Raw genomic sequence first — 20,160 nt, forward strand, 5'->3', positions numbered from 1 at the left:
TCAAGGGTTGCCCCTGTACATTTGCTGGGGTACCAGCTCTTCATGTCACACCTTCCCTATCATACCTACATGGCACTTCCACACCCACCCAATGGGCATCTCACACTCCATCTCCAGGATTCTTCCTCCCATCGACAGTGACCACACCTTCCCGCTGCCACCTGTCTGTACACAGACCACTCTCCACTCATTTCAGCCCCAGCTTCCAGCCCATTTTCCTTTACCTAACCTCCACTGCAAGAAGGAAAGGGACATCAGCAAAAACAGTTCTCTGATCTCTCAGCTTCAAACAAAGGATAAGCTCTGCACCATCCCAGAGGTCCAGTATGTGAGAAGGTCAGCCTGGCCTTCCAGGCCCCTATTCTACAGGCCTTGCTCCTGCCCCCAACACCCTTCTAGATGCCAGTGAGCTTGCCTCTACCCAGGCCTTAGGGCCCAGGGAGCTTCTCTATTGTGATTTCTTTCATGGTCTATTATAAAATAAAACTCGGGGACAAAATACAATGATAAGAACGTGAGGCAGTCTCCATCCGCTTCTGGTTCCAAAAGGGCCTGCACCACCTTTCAGTCCTCTTTGCCAGAGGCCACTATTTCTCGAGTTCTGAGGAACTCTCTGATCCATTCCAACCAGTTGAATGCGATCCCCACCTCTCGAACCAACGTCTGACTTAACCGAATGTCAGACCACAACACAAAATTCCTGCAACACTCCCCACCTGTTCAGACTTCATTCCAGCATTCTAGAGCACGACAGTGACCAAGATGTCCCTTTTGTGGAATCTTCCTGTACACTGTGAAGATGTGCTGCTCTCACTGTTTTAATAAAGAGTTAAACAGACAAAACTAGGCAGGAAAAGGTTAGGCGGTGTTAGGATTCTGGCCACTCCTCCAGCTATCCTTTCTCACACTATAATAGCCCCACCTATTAAAACCAACAGGTGGGACTTGCAGACAGGGAAAGTGTACTGGGAGGGAGAAGGGCAGAGTCACCAGTCAGGAGACTCAGGGAGAAGCAAGATGAATATACCGTATTGAAGAAAGGTGCTGAGCCACGGGTAGAACATAGATAAGAAATATGGGTTAACTTAAGTTGTCAGAGCTAGTTAGTAAGAAGCCTAAGCTATCAGCCGAGCATTTATAAGTAATAATAGTCTCTACGTAGTTATTTGGAAGCTGGCTGGCGGGACAGAAAATTCTGCCTATACACCCCTGGCTACCTACTTTGCCTCTCTCTCTCTTGCCCTGTTCTCTTTAGCAATATGTTTGCAATCTTTATGCATGTGCTTACGTTATGATCTGTCTGGACCTCACAGGACAGACTCCAGGAAAAGGGCCATGAACAGGATCTGAAACACAGGTGACACTTAGAGAATGATGCTTCCGTACGCTCTGCTGGATGACTGACCACTACTGTTTCTGTTTAGTAGAGCAGAGATGACAAGGGATTGGCTAAAGTCCCAGCGCTGGTTTGGAACCCACACTGCTGCTCTCAGTCACTCTGCCTGTTTCTCCAACACCAGCTCTCTCCAAAGAGTGCATAGTGTGGTCTCCATTAAGCCCAAACTCAGTGTGTGCAGCCCCAAGGAAATCCTAGAATGTTCTGGGGATTCTCACACTTGGAATTTTTAAGGGAAATTATCCCAAGTGTGCCACACATGGTGGTGCACGCCTTTAATGCCAGCACTTGGGAGGCAGAGGCATGAGGATCTCTGTGAGTTTGAGACAGCTTGGTCTACATAGTGAGATCCAGGCCTGCAAGGGATACATAGTGAGACCATCTCAAACTAATTGGTTAGTTAGTTAGTTAGTTAGTTAGTTAGTTAACCTATTAAAACATCTAGCCCAGCATCATCTGCTTCACAAAGTCCTTCTTCTGGGCTCCCTCAAGGTCCCAGCCAGCTCTGAACTGGCTATATGGATCACAATATAGTTCATCAGCTACTAGATGTGTTTTCCTGGGCAGGGACCAATATCAACGTGGCCTCTTACAGCAGTCCACGTGGTGGATAGCAAAGGAAGGGAGCGAGGAAGGAAGGACATGCCACCCCCTGGGGCAGCTGGCTTTGAAACAGCGTGGCTCTTCCATTAGATGGCAAGACAGATGGCCTTCTGTCCAGTGCTTGGGGAGGCACCCGCACACGCTTGGCGGTGGACTGGATGGAGAGCTGAGAGGAGATGGAGGAGAAAGAAGGACAGAAGGGATGGAGAGTCCTGGAGCGGCAGAGACAAGCACTGCTGCATGAGCTCACCTATACGAGTCCCCGTCTCTGTTGTAGTCGCATAAAAGGTAATCCTTGCCCACAACCTTGTCTCTGGCAATTTTCAGTGGCTGGTCAACAGAAGACAGGAGATCTTCACACAGACTGGGGACCTGGCAAAATGAGGGGACAGGGAGAAATGTGGTTAAAGTAGCACCTCCAATCCAGGTTCCGTCACCTCGAGGTCAGGTTTTGACATCCGGCTTATAGTGCCCTGCCAAAATTCTGGGTCTGTCTGTTCCTCTCCATATGTACCCAACACCAACTGTATCTCTCTACAAAGAAACCTGGTCGTGAGTTGTCATGGAGTTTTCTTTCCAAACCCGGGTGTGGCTTTAATTACCTGACCACCAGGGTGGTCTATGAGTATGAGGACGTGTGTGCTGGGTATTGGTCTCTGGTGGACAAAATACCAGCTTAGGCTTTGAGAAGAAGGCAAACACTTCAAATACACAGGAATGCAAAGAACTCAAAGAATAACCAGGCTCCGGAGAACTCCCACAGGCTCCCCCATGCTGGGTGGAGTTTCCAGCACTTTCCAGGCCCCTGGCCAAGCATTACCAGGCTGCTCATAGCCAGCTGTATCTGCTACAGAGGTGGATGTCCGTACTCTTTCCACAGCAGAGAGCAGCCAGCTCACCTCTGCAGCTTCACCTGAGTGCACAGCTGAGGCTGACGGGAAGACAGCTTTGCGGCCCAGGTTGCTGGAACAAACCACAGGGTCCTGCCAATGCCCACCACAGCCTTTGAGGGAGCAGGCTGGGGCGGCCTCCTCCCAACACAAACATCAGTTTCCACCAAAGTACTCCAGGAAGGGACGGCAGCCCTTGCAGAAGCGGATGCCTTTCTGTTGAGTCACTTCCAGTTTCCATGTCCTGACTTTCTCATTTCAGGGTCTGGGTTTATGGGGACCCCACCTCATCATTTACCAGGCAAGGTGCTACTAACATACCAATAACTCTCGGAAAGGGGACTGCCAGCAGAGGGGCTATCAGCAGTTTGGGCCCTGTGTCCCTCCCAAATGTCAGCAGCACTAGGACAACCAGGCTCTGATGCTGCATGCCGCTGCCTTTAGGGTCCGTCACGGCTTAGCCTGCAAAGTGCCACTTGGCACTGGAACATCTCTTGCTTCATGGAATTGTCCATCTTTTGCATATACATCAGCTCCCAAGAAGAAATACATGCCTCCAGTCAAAGTATGACATGCTTGTTTTCATAAATGTGGTCCACGTGCACCCATGTACCCGACCAACCACCAAGTGGGGCTACTTCCAAGTTAGCTTTCGTGACATCACTCTATCACCGCTAGGTGCCTGTTAGGTATTGTGTACGATGTTGGGCCAGGTATGGCAAAGTATGCTGTTTACCTGAATGCTCACACCAGGACATGAAGTAGGTAGCCATTACCTTGTGTTAGAGATTATAGATTTGAGGCCCAGAGTCCTTAAGCTGCCCAGGGTTCATACCAACAGCCAGCAGTGAATATAGAAATCCAATCCAGGGCTAGGTGGCTCCCAAGATCCTCCATTCTGTCTCTCTGGACAGTAAACACAAAGGGGCACAGCTCCTCCCAGACCCCACTGCTGCTCTGTTCTAGCTAGTCTTCCACCCGGGACACCCTAGCTGTGAAAAGGAGTGTGCCACAAGCTTCCATGAGGCAGCTGAGTCTGAAGCACCGACTGCCTTTTAAGGGCCCAATGAAATGACCCTGGTACCAGCATGCCATCTTTCATGTTATAGTTTGTCACCAAGGACCCAATCATGCCACTGGGCTGCTGCTGGGGACTCCTTGCACAGCGAAAACATCTATGTCAAGTCAGCCCTGGGCTCCTCCTACTTCTCTTCATTTGGACCCGATGGCCCACTAATATTGCTAATAACAGTCTGCACCTCAATGCACCATGCTGCTTCAGACAGTGCCGAGGGATGGCTCTCCTTTACCAGCCAGTCCGGCAAGATGATGGGAGGCATCAGCAAAGAGGCTCCGTTTCCAGCGGGGCACAGATGTGTGCATCTGTAATCCTAGCTACTAAGGGAGAAAAAGGATTTGAGCCCGAGAGTTCAATGTCAGCATGGCCAGGCCTGGTGGTACAGAGGCAGGAGGATTCTAAGTTCAAAGACAGCCTGGGTTGTAGAGTAAGTTTCAAGCCAACTGGAATAACTTAAGACCTTGTCTCAAGAAAAAATAGATGTCTGGGAATACAGTTCAGTGGCAGAGTGCTTGCCTACTATGCACCAAGTCCTAAGTTCAATCCTCAGTGTTCAAATAACAAAGAACCCACCACCAGACCAAACTCCCAAACCCAGCCTGAAGAGTCACAGCAATGTTAGATAGAACCAGAAGATCACGGGCCACTGCTCTGCTAAAAAAATAAAAAATAAGTAAATAAAAATAAACTTTTAAAAAAAACATGTCACAAAGAGCAGGCAGTCCATGCCAGAGACCAGCCACCCCTGAAGAGCTGACCCTGATTTCTGCAAGCCCACAAGTTCCCGACAGTGGGAACCACGGAGACTGTGCAGGACACGGACAGCCCACAAGCACCTGGGGTGGGTGGGTCACGGCTGGCTCTCTCCCCACTCTCATCCCTTAGCAGAAGTTCTCAAGTTGGGCCATATTTTCAATTCTATTTGCATCGGCCCCCCTCTGATCAAAGACCATCTACCCTGGAGCAACAACACTACGGCTCTCACTGGGAACAAGAACAGGCTACACAGCACGGCAGGGAGCAACTGCCCCAGCGGGCACTGGGGCACCACCCGCCAGTCCTGCCCCTCATCCTGCCATCCTTCCACCTTTCCAAGACTGACCCACTAGCTATGCCCCCAACACGCAAGTCTGTTAACCCTTCCCATTGAGGGCTGGTGCATAAACTGTAAGATGATCAGTTAAATGTGATTTCAGATTTACAACGAAGACCGTTTTGGTCTGACCCTGTCTCAAATGTTACACGGGACAGTTATTTTTACTTGTTCAAACTAACAATCGATCACATTCCCCTTTTATGCAGACCCATCCTGTACTCCAACTTCTAATAGGGATTCCTGGAGTAACACTGCTGTCAGTAGGACCCGAATGCTCCTGAGCTGGTTGTCCCACCCGACACCACCAGTAGACAAGTCTTCCCTGCTCCTTGTCAATGCTCCTGGGTTAATTAATGCTGCCCACAGAGGCCACGAGGGCACCCCTAGCCAAGCACCATGTCCCACTGGCTGCAGAGGGTTGGTTCTCAATCTATGCTCAGGTCCCACGGGAGTAGATGTGGGGTCTTGTGCCTGAGGTCACACTGGAGGACAATGACTGCTCATCTCTGAAACCCAGGCAACTAGTCAAAGCTTTTCCCTCAGCTCTTCCCACCCACTGGTTGTGTCACACTTTAGGGTGTCACGAACCCTAAGTTTACGGAGCAATTTAAATGCCTGACCAGGTCCAACTAGCTAGGAGTCCACTTTGTGCCACGGCTCTGCGGTGGCTCTGCAGCCTTTAAGGTGAGGAGCAGAGCTATCACAAATGGCTTTCAGTTGCTCTCCAAACTGCACATCTGACCTACCCACCATCACTGGCCTTTGTACGGAACATTTACCTAGCTCAGAGGGTTGGCCAACCCAGGCTGCTGGGAGTTCAACTCAGTTTCCAGTGACTTTGAATAGTAGCACTGTGCTGCCAGGACAGGGCCTGTCCTCCCTCTAGAGGGAAGGCTCAGGGCGCAGCTTTCTTTACTGCACGAGAGAGAGTGGCCACTAGCCAAGGGGCGGGAACCGCTGGGTACCTGGCTTTGGGTTTAGTCCGATCACAGCAAAGAAAGCTTTGACGGGGCAGGGCAGTGGCACATAGCCCCAACTACTCAGGAGGCCAAGGCAGAAGGATCACTTGACTCTATGAGTTCGAGACCAGCGTAGGCAACAACCCTATGCCAGATAATGGTGATAAATCATAAAGGAGATGAGTGTCTGCTACTGTGGGATCAAGTCTGTTGGCATTACCCCCTCCAATCCCCAGAATAGGTCTTCATAGAGACTATTTATTTTAAAGAAGGGGCACGCGGGGGCCTGAGACACAAGCTGCCCAGAGTCACACACGCCAGCAGCCAGCATCTACGGAAGGGCACAGGGACACAGCTGGGTTAAGAACTGCATTGCAGCGCTGCTCCTGCCCAAATGGCGTGTTTTTCTACTATCTACCCCAACAGCTGATCGCATGAAAGGCGACACAAATCAGAAGCTTCCGGCCACAAGCAAGCCTGTGTGTGCTGTCATATGGTTCTACTTTGCCTCTTCCCCTTCTCCATTAGTTATTAATGTTGAAAAAAAATTGTTCAACCAGAAAAAGAAACTTGAGATGAACCCTTAAAAAAAAAAAAAAGGCACAAAGGCCAGAGTGGTTCAACTCTCTGGATAATCTAATCCCCGGCGCCCTCGTCTTTCAGAAGTGAACCCTTGGACGTTGGTTTTTTAAAAAATGGCCAAGCGAACACATTCCATCTTTTGATCTGCCTGCTGGCTGAAAGCCCGCCACCGGAGAGATAAGGATCGAAAGCAGACCCTGTCCACTCGGGTGCACATGCAGATGAGTGATGATGAAATCATGGCTGAGAGAGAGTCCTGGCGGCCTACTCCAGGAGAGGGGCAGGTGCCGGAGACCCCAACAGCCAGCAGAGGGCTCTGCTTACAGCCAGATCCTGTTTTCCCCAAGGCCTCAAAAGTTACGCTTTAAATAAAATAAAGCAGAGCCGGGCACACCGAGCCTAGGCAGGTCCAAGCCCCTCCCCCCTGCGCCAAGGATGAAAATAAAGGAAGGAAGGAAGAAGGGAGGGAGGGAGGGAGGGAGGGAGGGAGGGAGGGAGGAAGGAAGAAAGAAAGAAAGAAAGAAAGCAACGCAAGCCAGGAGAGGGCTCCTAGTGGCACATGTCAGCATGTGTCAGAAAGACAACCCACGGTGGGAAACCAAACAGGTTCAGACTGGTTTGCCATCACCAGCCTCCTAACTCAGCAACTGGGGGACTGGAACACCCCCCAGAGCAATTCTTCCCACACACTAAGTACCAGAGTGCCTGCTGCAGGCACAGGACGAGCTACCAAAGAAACCACCAGCAACAATGCAGACACAGGCTGCTCTCGGCCAGCACAGCCACCGGGGAAACAGACTGGAGGTGGGAAGGTGCATGTCAATGGGACACTGACAATGGGATTGCCAGGGCAGGAAAGGGACCTGGGGACACTGGGTGAGGCTGGGGTGGGGTGAGGGGACATGTGAACGTCGGACGGTGGTGAAAAGAGGAGGGCACCAGCACACGGCTCTGCGGCAAGAGTCCTCCACCACCTGCGGCAAGAGTCCTCCAGGGCAAGTGTGAGAATGGAGGCGTGCACATGGCTAGAACTGTCCCTGTGAGGCATACAGCAGGACAGACGGCCAGGAAGGCAAGTTGTCCCAACCCAGTCAAGCTGGGAAGACGGGGCGAAAAGAGGACTGTGTGGCAGGGTTTGCGCCCACTGCCAGCAAGGCCTGCTCTCTGTGTGGCCCCCAGGAGGGTGTGGCCCCCAGTTCCTCCAAGCCCCACCTCTGCTCCTCTTCACTGGACACCAGACTCCCGCGCAGAAAGACACCCATAAACCTCATTTGACTATGGTGACCTGTAGGGTGTAGCACTATTACCACTGTTACATGTACATGTCAAGTGTGAGAAGTCCCTTCCCAACTTTAGACATACCAAATGCGAGTGATCCACAGACCTGGCTCTGAGACAGTTGGCAAGGCAGTCTTGATCCTGGATGGCTCCCAGTGGTGGGCTAGTGCTCTGGTGACTGGGGACCCACAGCAAATGGAGATGAGATGCCCAACACTGACAGAGCATTGGAACTCTGGATAAGCCATGGAGGTCCAGCTCTTGAACGTGAGTGAGTAGATCAAGACGGACTTAAAGCAGAGAAGACACACTCAGGGTGCAGCTTAGTGTGTCAGGCATGGGGAGAAGGGTGTGTGGCTCACACTCTTCTCTATTTTACTCAGTTCTAGAGCTGTGTCTGAAGGAGGGTTCCACCAGCACAAGCCATTGGGAAGCTCCAGGTCAGTTTCAGACCTTGAACATTTCACAGCCGGTGCTTAACTGATTTATCAGCTCTGTGGTCACCCAGGACAGGGGTCTCAGAGTTCATCAAAAGCCTCTATAAAGCAAAATCTGTGAGTTACAAACTACCAGGGCCAAGCCCTGCCCTCCACCAAGTACAGACTATGTACCCTGTGGGGCAGAAAGGACCATCCCAGTTTCATCAGCTTCTCCCAGCTCCATGTTCAAGTCAGAGCCCTCCTCTTTTCCCTTCTGGGGCTGCTTTCCTGCCCAGTCCTTGCCCAACCGATCCCTGACACTCATCTTCCCCAAGCCTGTTCTTTGAAGGTGGGGAGGGCCCGGTCCAGGTTTTCTTACTGCCTATTGCCCACGTCACATGCCTGCCTCAATGTCAGTTCCCGGCTATGAGGAGCTAGCACCTAACCACTACAGAACAGACAGGGTCTCATGTAGCCCAGGCTGGCCTTGAATTTCCTATGTGGCCAGGGATGGCTTTAACTTCTGAGCCTCTTGTTTCTTGGTCTTGAATTCTGGGATTACAAGCATGCAGTACAACACCCAATTCACGAAGTTCTGGAGGCTGAAGCCAGGACTCGGGGTGTGCCAGGCAGGCATTCTACCAGCCGAGCTGCACCCCTCAGCCTCTGCCTCCCAAGTGCTGTCAATGAAAGCATGCACCACTATGAGGATGGGTGTGTCTGCACATGTGTCTGCATCATGCATGTACAGTGCCCACAGAGGCCAGAGGAGGGCATCAGATCCCCTGACTGGAGTTACACAGTTGTGAGCAGCCATGTGAGTCCTGGGAATTGAACCTGGGTCCTCTGAAAGTGCTATTAATCACTGAGCCATCTCTTCAGCCCCACATAGACTTTAAAGGGGCAATGTGAAGATGGTAAATGCCCTGGCTTCTTCAAGCATCCCAACTCCAAATTCCTCCCACAACTACCTCCCCCAGCTGCCCAGCCCACATTCCTGGCCTAGTTCAAACATCCAGGGGAAGGAGACTGAGCATGTTATACTCTTACCAACTATTTTTACCTGTCTCCCAAATCAAACCTGTTTATGGACAACCTAGGCACTCCCTGGCCAGGACGGGGCCTGCTAGTGCTGGAGAGGAAATGCTGTCTTCTGCCTCTGGTCCTTGAGGGGGCCGGGGTGCGTGTGTGTGTTGGGGGCAGCTCTCTCCAACTCACTTTTATGTTTTTGTTTTTTCCCTATCAACCAAAACATAGAATCTAAGCGAAGGGAACATTTATCAGACCCTCCTGGCTAGAGGCTCTCCAGCCACAGTTCTCTGGTTTCCAACAGCAACAGCATTTTATAGACACTACACTGAAGGGGCCAGGCGGACCTCAAACAAGAAAAGCTTAGGAGAGCCAGGTCAAGGCCAGGGTCTGTGTGCAGAAGAGCTGCCCCTTTCGGCCATCACAGCCCCTTCTTCCTCCTCCTCCTCCTCCTCCTCCTCCTCCTCAGCTTTCTCTGAGAGCTGCCTTTGACTTGTGTGGCTGCCTAAGCCCCCTATACCCAGGCAGTGAAATCCCAGGATGGCTAAGCTCTCTCCTCATTTTCCCGGAGTGTGGAGACAAACCAACAGTCTGGTCCTTGGTCCCCTCTCTAAGGGTTCTTCAAGCACCAATGAAAACAGCAAAGGTGCTCAAAACACCCCTTCCAATGTCATGGCAAGCTTTAATTAAAACAAACAAACAACAACAACAAAACAAACCAGAGCCTATCTACAATTCCAGAAACTTAAATTTCTTATGCACAGCAGAATAAAAACCAATGGGAGGCCGATGGGAAAGTTGTATCAAACAAAAGTGAGGACTTCAGACTTGCTGAGCAGCAAACATTTTGGAACGATGGAATCTGAAACACAAATACAAAAGGGCAGTGATGACCACAGAAGAGCCCTGCACCCACCCAGCCAGGAGTCCCGTGAATTGGGGGAAGATTCCCAAAGCTGTGGGGCTCTGGCAAGGTTAGAATGGAAAGAAGATGGGACCCAACGGCAGCTACCACGTTCAAGTTCCCAAAAAGGGCACATCGCCCTCGCCACCTTCAGCAGCCTCAGATGATACCTTAAAGTCAACAGAGGACCACCTGGCCGAGGAGGAGCCAGGCTGCACTCTCTACTGGTGGGTATCCCTAAGTTTGAGAGGGGACACCCTCCTGGTGTTTTAAAGAGAAAGAGAATTAGGAAAACTAGGACGTAGGATTCTTGACAGTCACATTCCCCATGCATAGGCAGGTGTTACGAAATGGCACAGAAAAATGTCATTGACAACTGGCCATGCAGCCACCAGCCAGGAAGAGGCAGTGGCCTTCCCAGAATGGCTGACACTCCTCTGATACCTTCTCTCTGGGCTGTTACACAATTCAATGCAATCGGAGAGTGCTCTCTTTAAACCAGTCACTGAACTCGACTCCCTGGGATATTCCACCGCCCAACAGTGCAGCGCAGCCTTATGTAGGGTTAATAGGAGCCGGGACAATGAATGGCCTGGGCTCCCACTCTTCTCCTGAGTCAAAATCTGGGAGTTCCCAAAGTGACAAGCTGGGGACCGAGTTCCCTCTAGGACAGTGACTGTTCTCTACAGAGATGCTGAGAAAGCACTCGCCCCACCAGAAACGCCCAGGTCCTGTGACACTGGCACATCAAGAACACTTTCTCTCCACTGAAGTGCAAGGTCACTGCCCCTGACTTGACGTGGCTTCCCCAGGCTAGCAGGCCCCAGAGCAGTGGACTCTCACGGCATGCTTCCATGCTATGACGAACTGCAGATCAGTCTGAAGGACGAGCATGTGCCTACGCTTGCCGTCCGCAAGGGACCTGTGAAGCCCAAATCCAGACCCCAAACCAGGATCAATTCCCAGGTTTAACAGTTATGCATTGCTCCCACACACTCTCTGCCCAGCTCGCTGGAGGCCCTCTGAACATGAGAAATGAGTCTCCACGGCCCCCAGCAGTCTGCCTCATGCCCAGAGAGCCTCCAGCATACCGGCCTCTCTCCTGGACTCATCGCCAAAGTTCTTCTGTCACATGCACTGCAGCCTTAGGGAAGTACCGGAGGTGACCTTTGTCACCAAGGGCTGAGCATGGCTCACCCTGCACTCCACTATTGCTAGAGGAAGAAAAGGCCAGCAGAGGGTACAACTGAGAAGAGCTGCCCCACTCCTGAAGGGGCCATACTTCTCAGCAAGATGAACAGGAAGGGAGAGGCTACCGGCTGACTGCTCCCCAGGCTGTGGTTCTCCTCCACTCTCATGGCACAGAACCCCAAACAAGTATACTCTCACCTCCTTGAGCTTCATTATACAGTCAGAATGGTCTGCACCTTGCAATGCATGAAGCCCCTCCTCCATGGCAACTTTGCAGAGCCCCTGAGAACAAGGCACATTCCAAACCTTCCCTGCAGCAGAGGAAACTGGTCCTATGGCTGAGACAGTTTACTTAGTTAGACTCACCTGGACATTTTGGGTGCACCAAGACCCAGCTAACTCAGACCAACTTACTGCCTGCCGGGGCTGATGTCCTCTGAGTCACACAACTCAGTTCCAGGAGCCACCTGAATTTCCTTTCCCCGTTCATCTCTGATCACACAGCTTGCAAAGTGTGTACAGCTCTCATCACAAATTTAGGGGGTGGGGAAGGGGGTTACTGTTTATACGCAATGTCCACCTATGGTTGACACATGGTCAGGAATTATGTTACACACTCAGGAGACAGACCACTACCTCCTATGGGCTCTCAGGAGCCAGAGGGAGGCTCCTTGGGAACTAGGGACACAAAGGTACAGCATACAATTACCACCAAGTACCCTAAACGTCTGCAGGTGGGAAGGTCAGAGGCTGCTACAGGTGGGTGAAGGAGCTCACTGCTGGAGCATTCCCCACCACACACCCCTCCTTACGTGGGGGTAGGGGTGTATGTGACTGACTTGTGTGAAGGATAATCATTTCCAGCCTGGGGCCAATCTTCTGAGGACTGTGTTCTTAACTGGGAATGCTATTTTAGCTTCTAGTCAATAGTAATTAAGTATCTCAAGACATCCAGAAAGTGGGGTGACGGAGATGAAGGACATCTTGGTCTCCTCTGTTTGCCTCAGCATCTGGAAAGAGCGGCCTGCTGTCCGGTCCCCAACTCCGGGCCTCCATCTGATACTTTGCCACCATCTGTAACTTCAATTTTGCTCTTAGCTTAAAGGTTTCAATTACATAAAAGGTAATAGGCCCACCAGGACTGGCAGTCTGGCGTGTGACGAGAGCCGCTCACACCTCTTCCGAGGCACACTAAGCTTCCAGAATCATGTGCAGAGACCAATTTCACAGAGGCCTAGGGCTGGATGGCCCCAGCCCTTCAGGAGGCCTCTCCCAGGCAGGCTCTGTGCACATTATGACTGACAGGGTCTCTAATGAGCCTTAATTGCCAGCTCAACAGGCCTACAAACACATGTAGCAAGTGGGCAGCCGCAAACCACCCAATTACTGAGCAAAGTGTCTGGCCAGATGAGGGCCCTGACCTCCCAAAACACTTTGGCCAAAAGCAGTGCAAAGCGTTGGGGTGTCTGGAGCCCACCCCTAGCCCTAGCTGGTGTGGCCGCTTGGTGTTGGCACCTGGCTTCAGGGTCATGTGGAGGCCGGCTCCATCCCCATTAGCATTTCCTCTTTAATGATGGAGGCCAGATACCCTTGAGGTGTGCAGAGGTAAAGGCTGTACCCTACAAACACCGAGCAATGCAGTCTACTGGCATTAGCTCTTGTGAAGGCATCTGTATTCAGCGTCAGCCATCTGCTGGTGACCTGCAGTGACAAAGAAAAAGCTATTCCTGGGAGCAGCAGTGGCCACAGACAGTGGCAGGAGGGCAGGCTTTGGAATCACACAGGCTGGGGCTGATCCCAACTCAGACGCTCAGCAGTTGGCTGAGATTCTGGGACCAACTACACAGCAGTCTCCCCGCTTCAGAAGACAACCTGTGGTGTGCACATTAAACCCAAGGTAGGGAGGATCTAGAGCATTGCCTGTGTGCCCAGTTCTCCAGTGAAAAGCAGATTTCAGAAGGCAGTCAGTACATGCATGCCAAACAAGTCCCCAGAACCCACACAGACAGCTACTACAAGCCAAGCACTACGCCAAGAGCTTTCTGCCCATAACATCTAACTCACCAGGTGGTCTCATCTCCCCTGTGGGGAAACTGAGGCCACAGGAGGCGGCAAGAGCTGAGCCTCACTGGGGCTTTCACTTTTAAGTTCACCTAGGTGCCTATTTTAGACATCCCAACTCAGACCAGCATCCTAGAGATAGCTGGCTAAGAATTCTGCAGGAGCCTGATTGGCAAGTACAATAACCCAGGTGGCCTGGAAGGGAGGGGCACCAACTGGAGACATTTGTTTTTAAGACGTGTACAAAAGCAATCCACTCTCTGCTTGGAAGTTCGGTGCAGTCCTTAGCTCCTGGCACGTGTGGACGGGTACTTTCTGTGTGAGGGACGTGAGGTATTAGCAGGGGAGGGCTCAAACAGCCTCAAGGAAAGACACAGAACAAAGAAGTTGGGGAGGAAGCTACAGTCATTCAGAGACAGGGAAAGACCCTTAGGGGTGGGCAGCCTTGGGGACTCTCCAACTTGGGGAAGGTGCATCTGGATCACAATGTTCTAGTAGAAGATCCAGAAGATCCGAGGTGTTGGGAGGGTGAAATGCAGAACGGATCTGGAAGATCTGGCTCCCAGGCACTGCTGGAGGCTGGGGGTGAAGGCCGAGACATGAAACGACCCAGAGGCAAGATCACCTTAAAGATCATCTTAAAAGTTCTTATTAATAAAAACAAACCTGGACCCCGTATTGGGGTAAGTGCTGGAAGATCAGAAGCAGAACAAGCCACAGCTACCTCACCTTGCCAATTCCCCAGGTGATCTTGTTTCCTCAGACTGGAAGCTTCTGAGTTCTCATCCAAATGGATCTCAGCTGAACTGCTCCTCAAAAGCCTAAAAGCTTAACCAGCTCTAGTTCCTGGTTTTCATGCCTTAGATACCTTTCTGCTTTCTGCCATCACTTCCTGGGATTAAAGGCTCACTTCCTGGGATTAAAGGCGTGAGTAACCATGCCTGGCTGTTTCCAGTGTGGCTTTAAACTCAGAGATCCGGATGGATCTCTGCCTCCCAAGTGATAGGATTAAAGGTGTGAGTGCCACCATTTTCTGGCCTCTATATCTAGTGGATGTTCTGTTCTCTGACCCCAGGTAAGTTTATTAGGGTGCACAATATTTTGGGGTGCACAATATTTTGGGGAACACAATATCACCACACATCCTTGTTCAACCTGACTCTCCAACCACAATTTAATTTGTGTAGCCTACCCCTGTCCCTACCCTGGGAGCAATTTCTACATTCAGGGCACTCGGGAGGACAAAGGTGCCCACTCTGCAGCCGCAAAGAGCAGAGGGCAGGCCAGGACCCTGGAGTTAGACTTCTCATCATAGTGGACACAGGCTCCAGGCTAGCCCCTCAGTGGACACAGGCTCCAGGCTGGCCCCTCAGTGGACACAGGCTCCAGGCTGGCCCCCTCAGTGGACACACAATATCCACAGATATCCACAGATCCTCAACTCAATTTGGAGCAGAGGGTTTCTTCCTACTTGGGAGCTCTGCTTTTCCAGGTCAGGGAGAGTGGGGGCAGATTGTTCCCATGACCACTGAAGGGCCTCAGTGGAGCCATAACCTCCCCCCCAGTTCCAGCTCCAGCTTAAATAAGCTGAGTCCTTGTCATCAAGAGCTGCCCTGCTGTGGAAGCCGAGGTCGGGTGCACCTGTGAAAACAACCGGGCGGCATGGGCCATGAGCACGACCTCTAGGTAGGCAGGCAGCATTCAGGTTCTAGAAAGTCAGTGAAGGTAGCATAGCATCAACTAACATTTATCTATTTTCTTTTTTTTATTTTTAAGAGATTTTCTATTCATTTTACATACCAACCACAGATTCCCTTCTCCTCCCTCCTCCTGCCCCCCAGCCTTCTCCCCCAACCCACCTCCCATTCCCACCTCCTCCAAGGCAAGGTCTCCCATGGGGAGTCAGCAGAGCCTGGTACACTCAGTTGAGGCAGGTCCAAGACCCTCCTCCCGGCACCAAGGCTGAGCAGAGTGTCCCACCATAGGCACTATGCTCCAAAAAGCCGGCTTTTTGCACCAGGGAGGGGTCCCCATCCCACTGCCTGGGGGCCCCCTAAACAGTTCAAGCTAAACAACTGTCTCGCCTATCCAGAGGGCCTAGTCTAGTACCATGGGGGCTCCACAGCTATTGGTCCACAGTTCATGCATTTCCACTAGTTTGGTTGGTCGTCTCTATACATTTTCCCACCGTGATCTCGATGTCCTTTGCTCATAGAATCCCTCCTCTCTTATCAATTGGACTCCTGGAGCTCGGCCTGGCACCCGGCTGTGGATCTCTGCATCTGCTTCCATCAGTCACTGGATGAGGGTTCTATGATGACAGTTAGGGTACTCAGCCATCTGGTCACCAGAGTAGGCCAGCTCAGACACCTAGTCAACTAACATTTATTAAGTAAGCACCTCCCTGCCTCACCTGTTGGCACTTTGGAAGCATATTCCTGAATCTTCCACTTACCCCATGAGATAGGTTTTAGTGGCCCCATCTTATAATGGAGAAAACTCAGATTTCAAAGTGCCTCTAGGCACCCCCCCCCAATCCAGTCCTACTCCCCACTGCTCCAGTAGCCCTGGGGACTCAGTGCCGGAGGCGGGGCCTGCTCTGCTCTCTAGGTGTATTTACCACAGTGGGAGGTGGTATGGTTCAGACCTGAGAGAAATCAGTTCCTCTTCTGCCAGGAAAAGGGGTTCCTGAAAGTAGTGCCCTCAACAGAAGGATATCCACAGTGAGGCTTCTCTGCTTCCAGGCCTCAGAACTGAGGCTGAGAGAATGAGACCATCAGGCCCTAACCTGGCAGAAACCTATTGGCCTGAAGCAAGAGCAGCCACCCAAAGTTGCCAACGAAGCCTCCGGACTGCAAACGAGGCAGTTTGGACAGCGTCTTCTGTTCAGCAGGCCTACTCACTGTCAGAAATGGTCTACTGTGGGGCTCTGTTTTAAGGAAGGAGGTAGTAGGAATCAACACAGTGTGACCCCTCCCTGAATACTGTGGGGCTCTGTTTTAAGGAAGGAGGTAGTAGGAATCAGCACGGTGTGACCCCTCCCTGAATGCATTAGGCATGGACTCTAGGAGGCCTTTGTCCCAATCCTTCAGCTTTCGCATCTACAACTCACAGAGTGACTTAAGATTAAACAAGGACTCGAGGAAGATTATCCGTGACAAGACCCATAAAAAGAATTTATCGTCTCATGGCTCCCGACTAACATTACTTATTTTTCCCCAAGAATAGAGTTGAATTCTAAATGTGAACAATAAAAACAATTCCCATCTGAATCCTGGACCCTCTGAAAAGTCACAGATGTGTACTGGGTAGTTGACTAAAGGTGACAGAGAGAATAAAATGCCTGTCTGTGGAATATTCTGGACCGCTGGCCACACTGAAGTCACTGTTACTGCTCTAGAGCTGTGGTACCACTGGGCTCTGGGCTCTTACTGTCTGGGCTGAACTCACAAGAGGTAAAATTATTTTCTTTGTGTGTGTGTGTGTGTGTGTGTGTGTGTGCGCGTGCGCGTGCGTGTGCGTGTGTGTGTGTGGAGGTCAGAGGTTGGTGTCTGGATGTCGAGTCTTCCTCCACTGCTTGCCATCTGATTTTTTCATTCAGGCAGGGTCTCTCACTGAATCTACAGCCTGCCGATTCTGCTAAACTAGCCGACCAGTAAGCTCCAGGGACCGTTCTGTCACTGTTTCCCCAGCACTTGGGACCACAGGTGAAGGCCACCATGCCTCCCGTCTATAAAGTGGATCTGGGGATTTGAACTCGAGTCCTCAAGCTTGTGCAGCTACTGTCGGACTAACTGGGCCATCTCCTCAGTCTTTCATCTTGCTTATCTTTGTTTTATTATTACTATTTGGAGACAGGGTTTCTCTGTAGCCCTGGCTGTCCTGGAACTCACTCTGTAGACCAGGCTGGCCTCCAACTCACAGAGATCCGCCTGCCTCTGCCTCCCGAGTGCTGGGATAAAGGCATGCGCCACTATGTCCGGCCCCTTCATTCCTTTTTTAAATTGGATAGAATGAGGGATTCCCATTTTGCACGGACTAGGACTCATCAAACTGAATCAGTTCACGTCCACATTTACAGGGCAGCAAGGCAGATGAGGGGGGCCCAGGAAGCCCCTCTTCCTCAGAGCAAATCCTATCATTTTTTCTTGACTTGGCGGGCCACTCCACTATACCTTGACACAAACCTGAGGTGTCAGCGTCCCTGTATCAACAACAGGCTGGAGTCATGACAGGCCATTATCGTGGAGTGAGTGGTGCTGGGAGGTGACCCAAGGCCACCTCAGCCTTCAGAGCCCAGGATCAGCTGGTCTGCTCGACTCAGAAAGCAGAAACTGGCATAAAAAGGCTCCCCACACCTTCCAAGCATGCATTCATTAAAGTACTGCTGGAGACCTTGAACTAGAATGCCTTCCCTTAGAATGGGACTGTAAACACAAGGCCCTCTACAGGAAGCTCAGAAATATCAATACAACGGAACCTGATGGGCTGGTGCCCCAGAACAGCGTGAGTATGGTAGAGACCAACTGGCAAACCCCAGGATGGACGGAAGGTAGAGGCTACGTTCTCCCACCTGGGTATAACCATCCAGAGAATGTTCAGGGCCACAAGAGATTGTGCTCCAGGCAAGGAAATGAACCCCCCTACCCCCCAGCAAGCCAAGTATCAGGTTGGCACAGTCAAACCCCAAGAAAGACCTGGCTTTGACGGAGAGAGAAAACATGGTTTTTATATTAAGATGCCTTGCATGGGAACATGGTATGAACTGGAACACATTTTTTTTTAAAGATAAAATCTCAAGTGTCCTCTTTGAGACATGTACCCCCTAACCCCCCCAAACCAAACATGAATCTGTTCTCTGTACTGTTGGGATACTCAGGGAGAGAGGAGACTAAGCTGTAGTCAAACAGAAGCCATTTCAAAGGTGGGGAGCGATTGTGGGTGAGCACAGACGACAGGGGCACAGTGTCATCTGGGAGGCAGGCACAGCCGTTACGGCCTTCACTTTCACAGGTAGGCATGCCTGCTGTGTACCTTACTTGACAGACACACAGAGTGAAAGCTGACCACAGCCAGGTGCTCCTCCCAGAACGCCCCCCCCCCCCCACCTGTCAGCTCTACAGAGCAAGGTCTGTCACCAGCACCTACAACCGCATCCTGCCAACGGGAATAACACCACTGAGAGAAAACAATCATGTCCGGCAGTTCTCAACGCCCGTCCCCGTGAACAGGTGAAGAAGCAGTGTTCCAGAAGACACCGGCAGAGACCGTGCTCCACAGTGATTGCATGCGGAATTCCCCGTGGAAGGAAGAGCCAAGGAATAAAAGTGCAACCTTCCAGGGCACAGGCTGAACAGGGCACTGCAGAAACCATCACTGTTGATCCAACTCCTGAACCTCCTCCCCGCCTGAGCCGAGACCTCATCAGGCAAGAGGAGATTTTTTTTTTTTTTTTTTTTTAAGATTTATTTATTATGTATACAGCATGTATGACCAGAAGAGGGCACCAGACCTATTACAGATGGTTGTGAGCCACCATGTGGTTGCTGGGAATTGAACTCAGGACCTCTGGAAGAGCAGTCAGTGCTCTTAACCTCTGAGCCATCTCTCCAGCCCGCAAGAGGAGATTTTACATTGTCTTTGAAATAAAAGAGGGAAAATATTTGCCTGACCAGCGGTTCTCAGCCCAGGGGTCGAATGACCCTTCCACGGGGGTTGCCTAAGACCATTGGAAAACACAGACATGTATATTACGATTCATAACAGCAGCAAAATTACAGTTATGAAGTAGCAACGAAATAATGTATGGTTGGAGTCATCTCAGCTTGAGGGACTGTGTGAAAGGGTCACAGCGTTGGGAAGGTTTCGAATCGCTGGCCTAGACTGTCTCAAATGCTGGTAACGAAGGCTAACAACAAAGAGCATGGTAAAGCAGCAGAACATGCCTGACCTCAAAGATTTCAAGGGCATGGGTGGTCTCTGAGGTCTCTGGACCCAGCACAGCTCCATCCCCCAGCGACAAGAATGAGCTCCAGCTAATACTGGAAATGTAGCTTCCAGATTATTCAATACTAAGTGAAAAGTAGCAATGCTTAGCATTCACCAGCTCATCTGCTGACTGATAGCTTGTAACTACAGTATTAAGCTTAATTCTGCCCACTAGTGACAAAGGGGACCTGGCCACACAGGATACTTGAGGGTGGAAGGTTCTTGGCCCCCTTCACCACAGCCAACACTAAACACAGATGTTCTCTGTGGCCCAAAGGTGTAACCATACCCAGCCATTCTGACCAGTCCTGTCCCATCATGCCCCTGCAGACCTCATGCCACCTGGACAATTTCTGGGAGCAGTCCCAAGTGCAGTTACTGCTGGGGCTGGAGTGGAAGTCCCCCCACCCCACCCCATACCACCCCCATGGCCCTTTCTATTTCCGGAGGGTGGCCAATCTGCTTGCTGTCAGGAGGAATATACTGGAACAATCTTGGTCAGGTTATCAGCAGGCTGGTGAAGTATCAAGACGCCTCCTCTACCTCTTCCCTAGGCCCCACCAGGGTGGCCAGCAGCTCTCCCAGCTCTGAGGTCTTCCCTCTGTTTGAGTAAGTCTGGGAACACCCAAGAATGAAGCTTTTGGGTTACTACAGGAAGGAAGAAAGGTAGGAATTTAAAAAACAAA

At 51.2% G+C, this 20,160-nt stretch overlaps 1 protein-coding gene across 2 annotated transcripts in view; it reads right to left on the minus strand.

The window, feature by feature from the left end:
- Capzb (capping actin protein of muscle Z-line subunit beta) overlaps positions 1–20,160 on the minus strand; it is a 107,816-nt gene that overhangs the window by 33,489 nt on the left and 54,167 nt on the right. For both annotated transcript variants that reach the window (XM_052718140.1, XM_052718139.1), the window contains exon 3: positions 2,250–2,371. In XM_052718140.1, coding sequence (XP_052574100.1) covers positions 2,250–2,371 — 122 coding nt within the window. The remainder of the gene's footprint in view (positions 1–2,249; positions 2,372–20,160) is intronic.

The sequence above is a fragment of the Peromyscus californicus genome, unplaced genomic scaffold (genome assembly GCF_007827085.1).
Source record: "Peromyscus californicus insignis strain IS unplaced genomic scaffold, ASM782708v3 Scaffold_5__1_contigs__length_169319896, whole genome shotgun sequence".
NCBI lineage: Eukaryota > Metazoa > Chordata > Mammalia > Rodentia > Cricetidae > Peromyscus > Peromyscus californicus.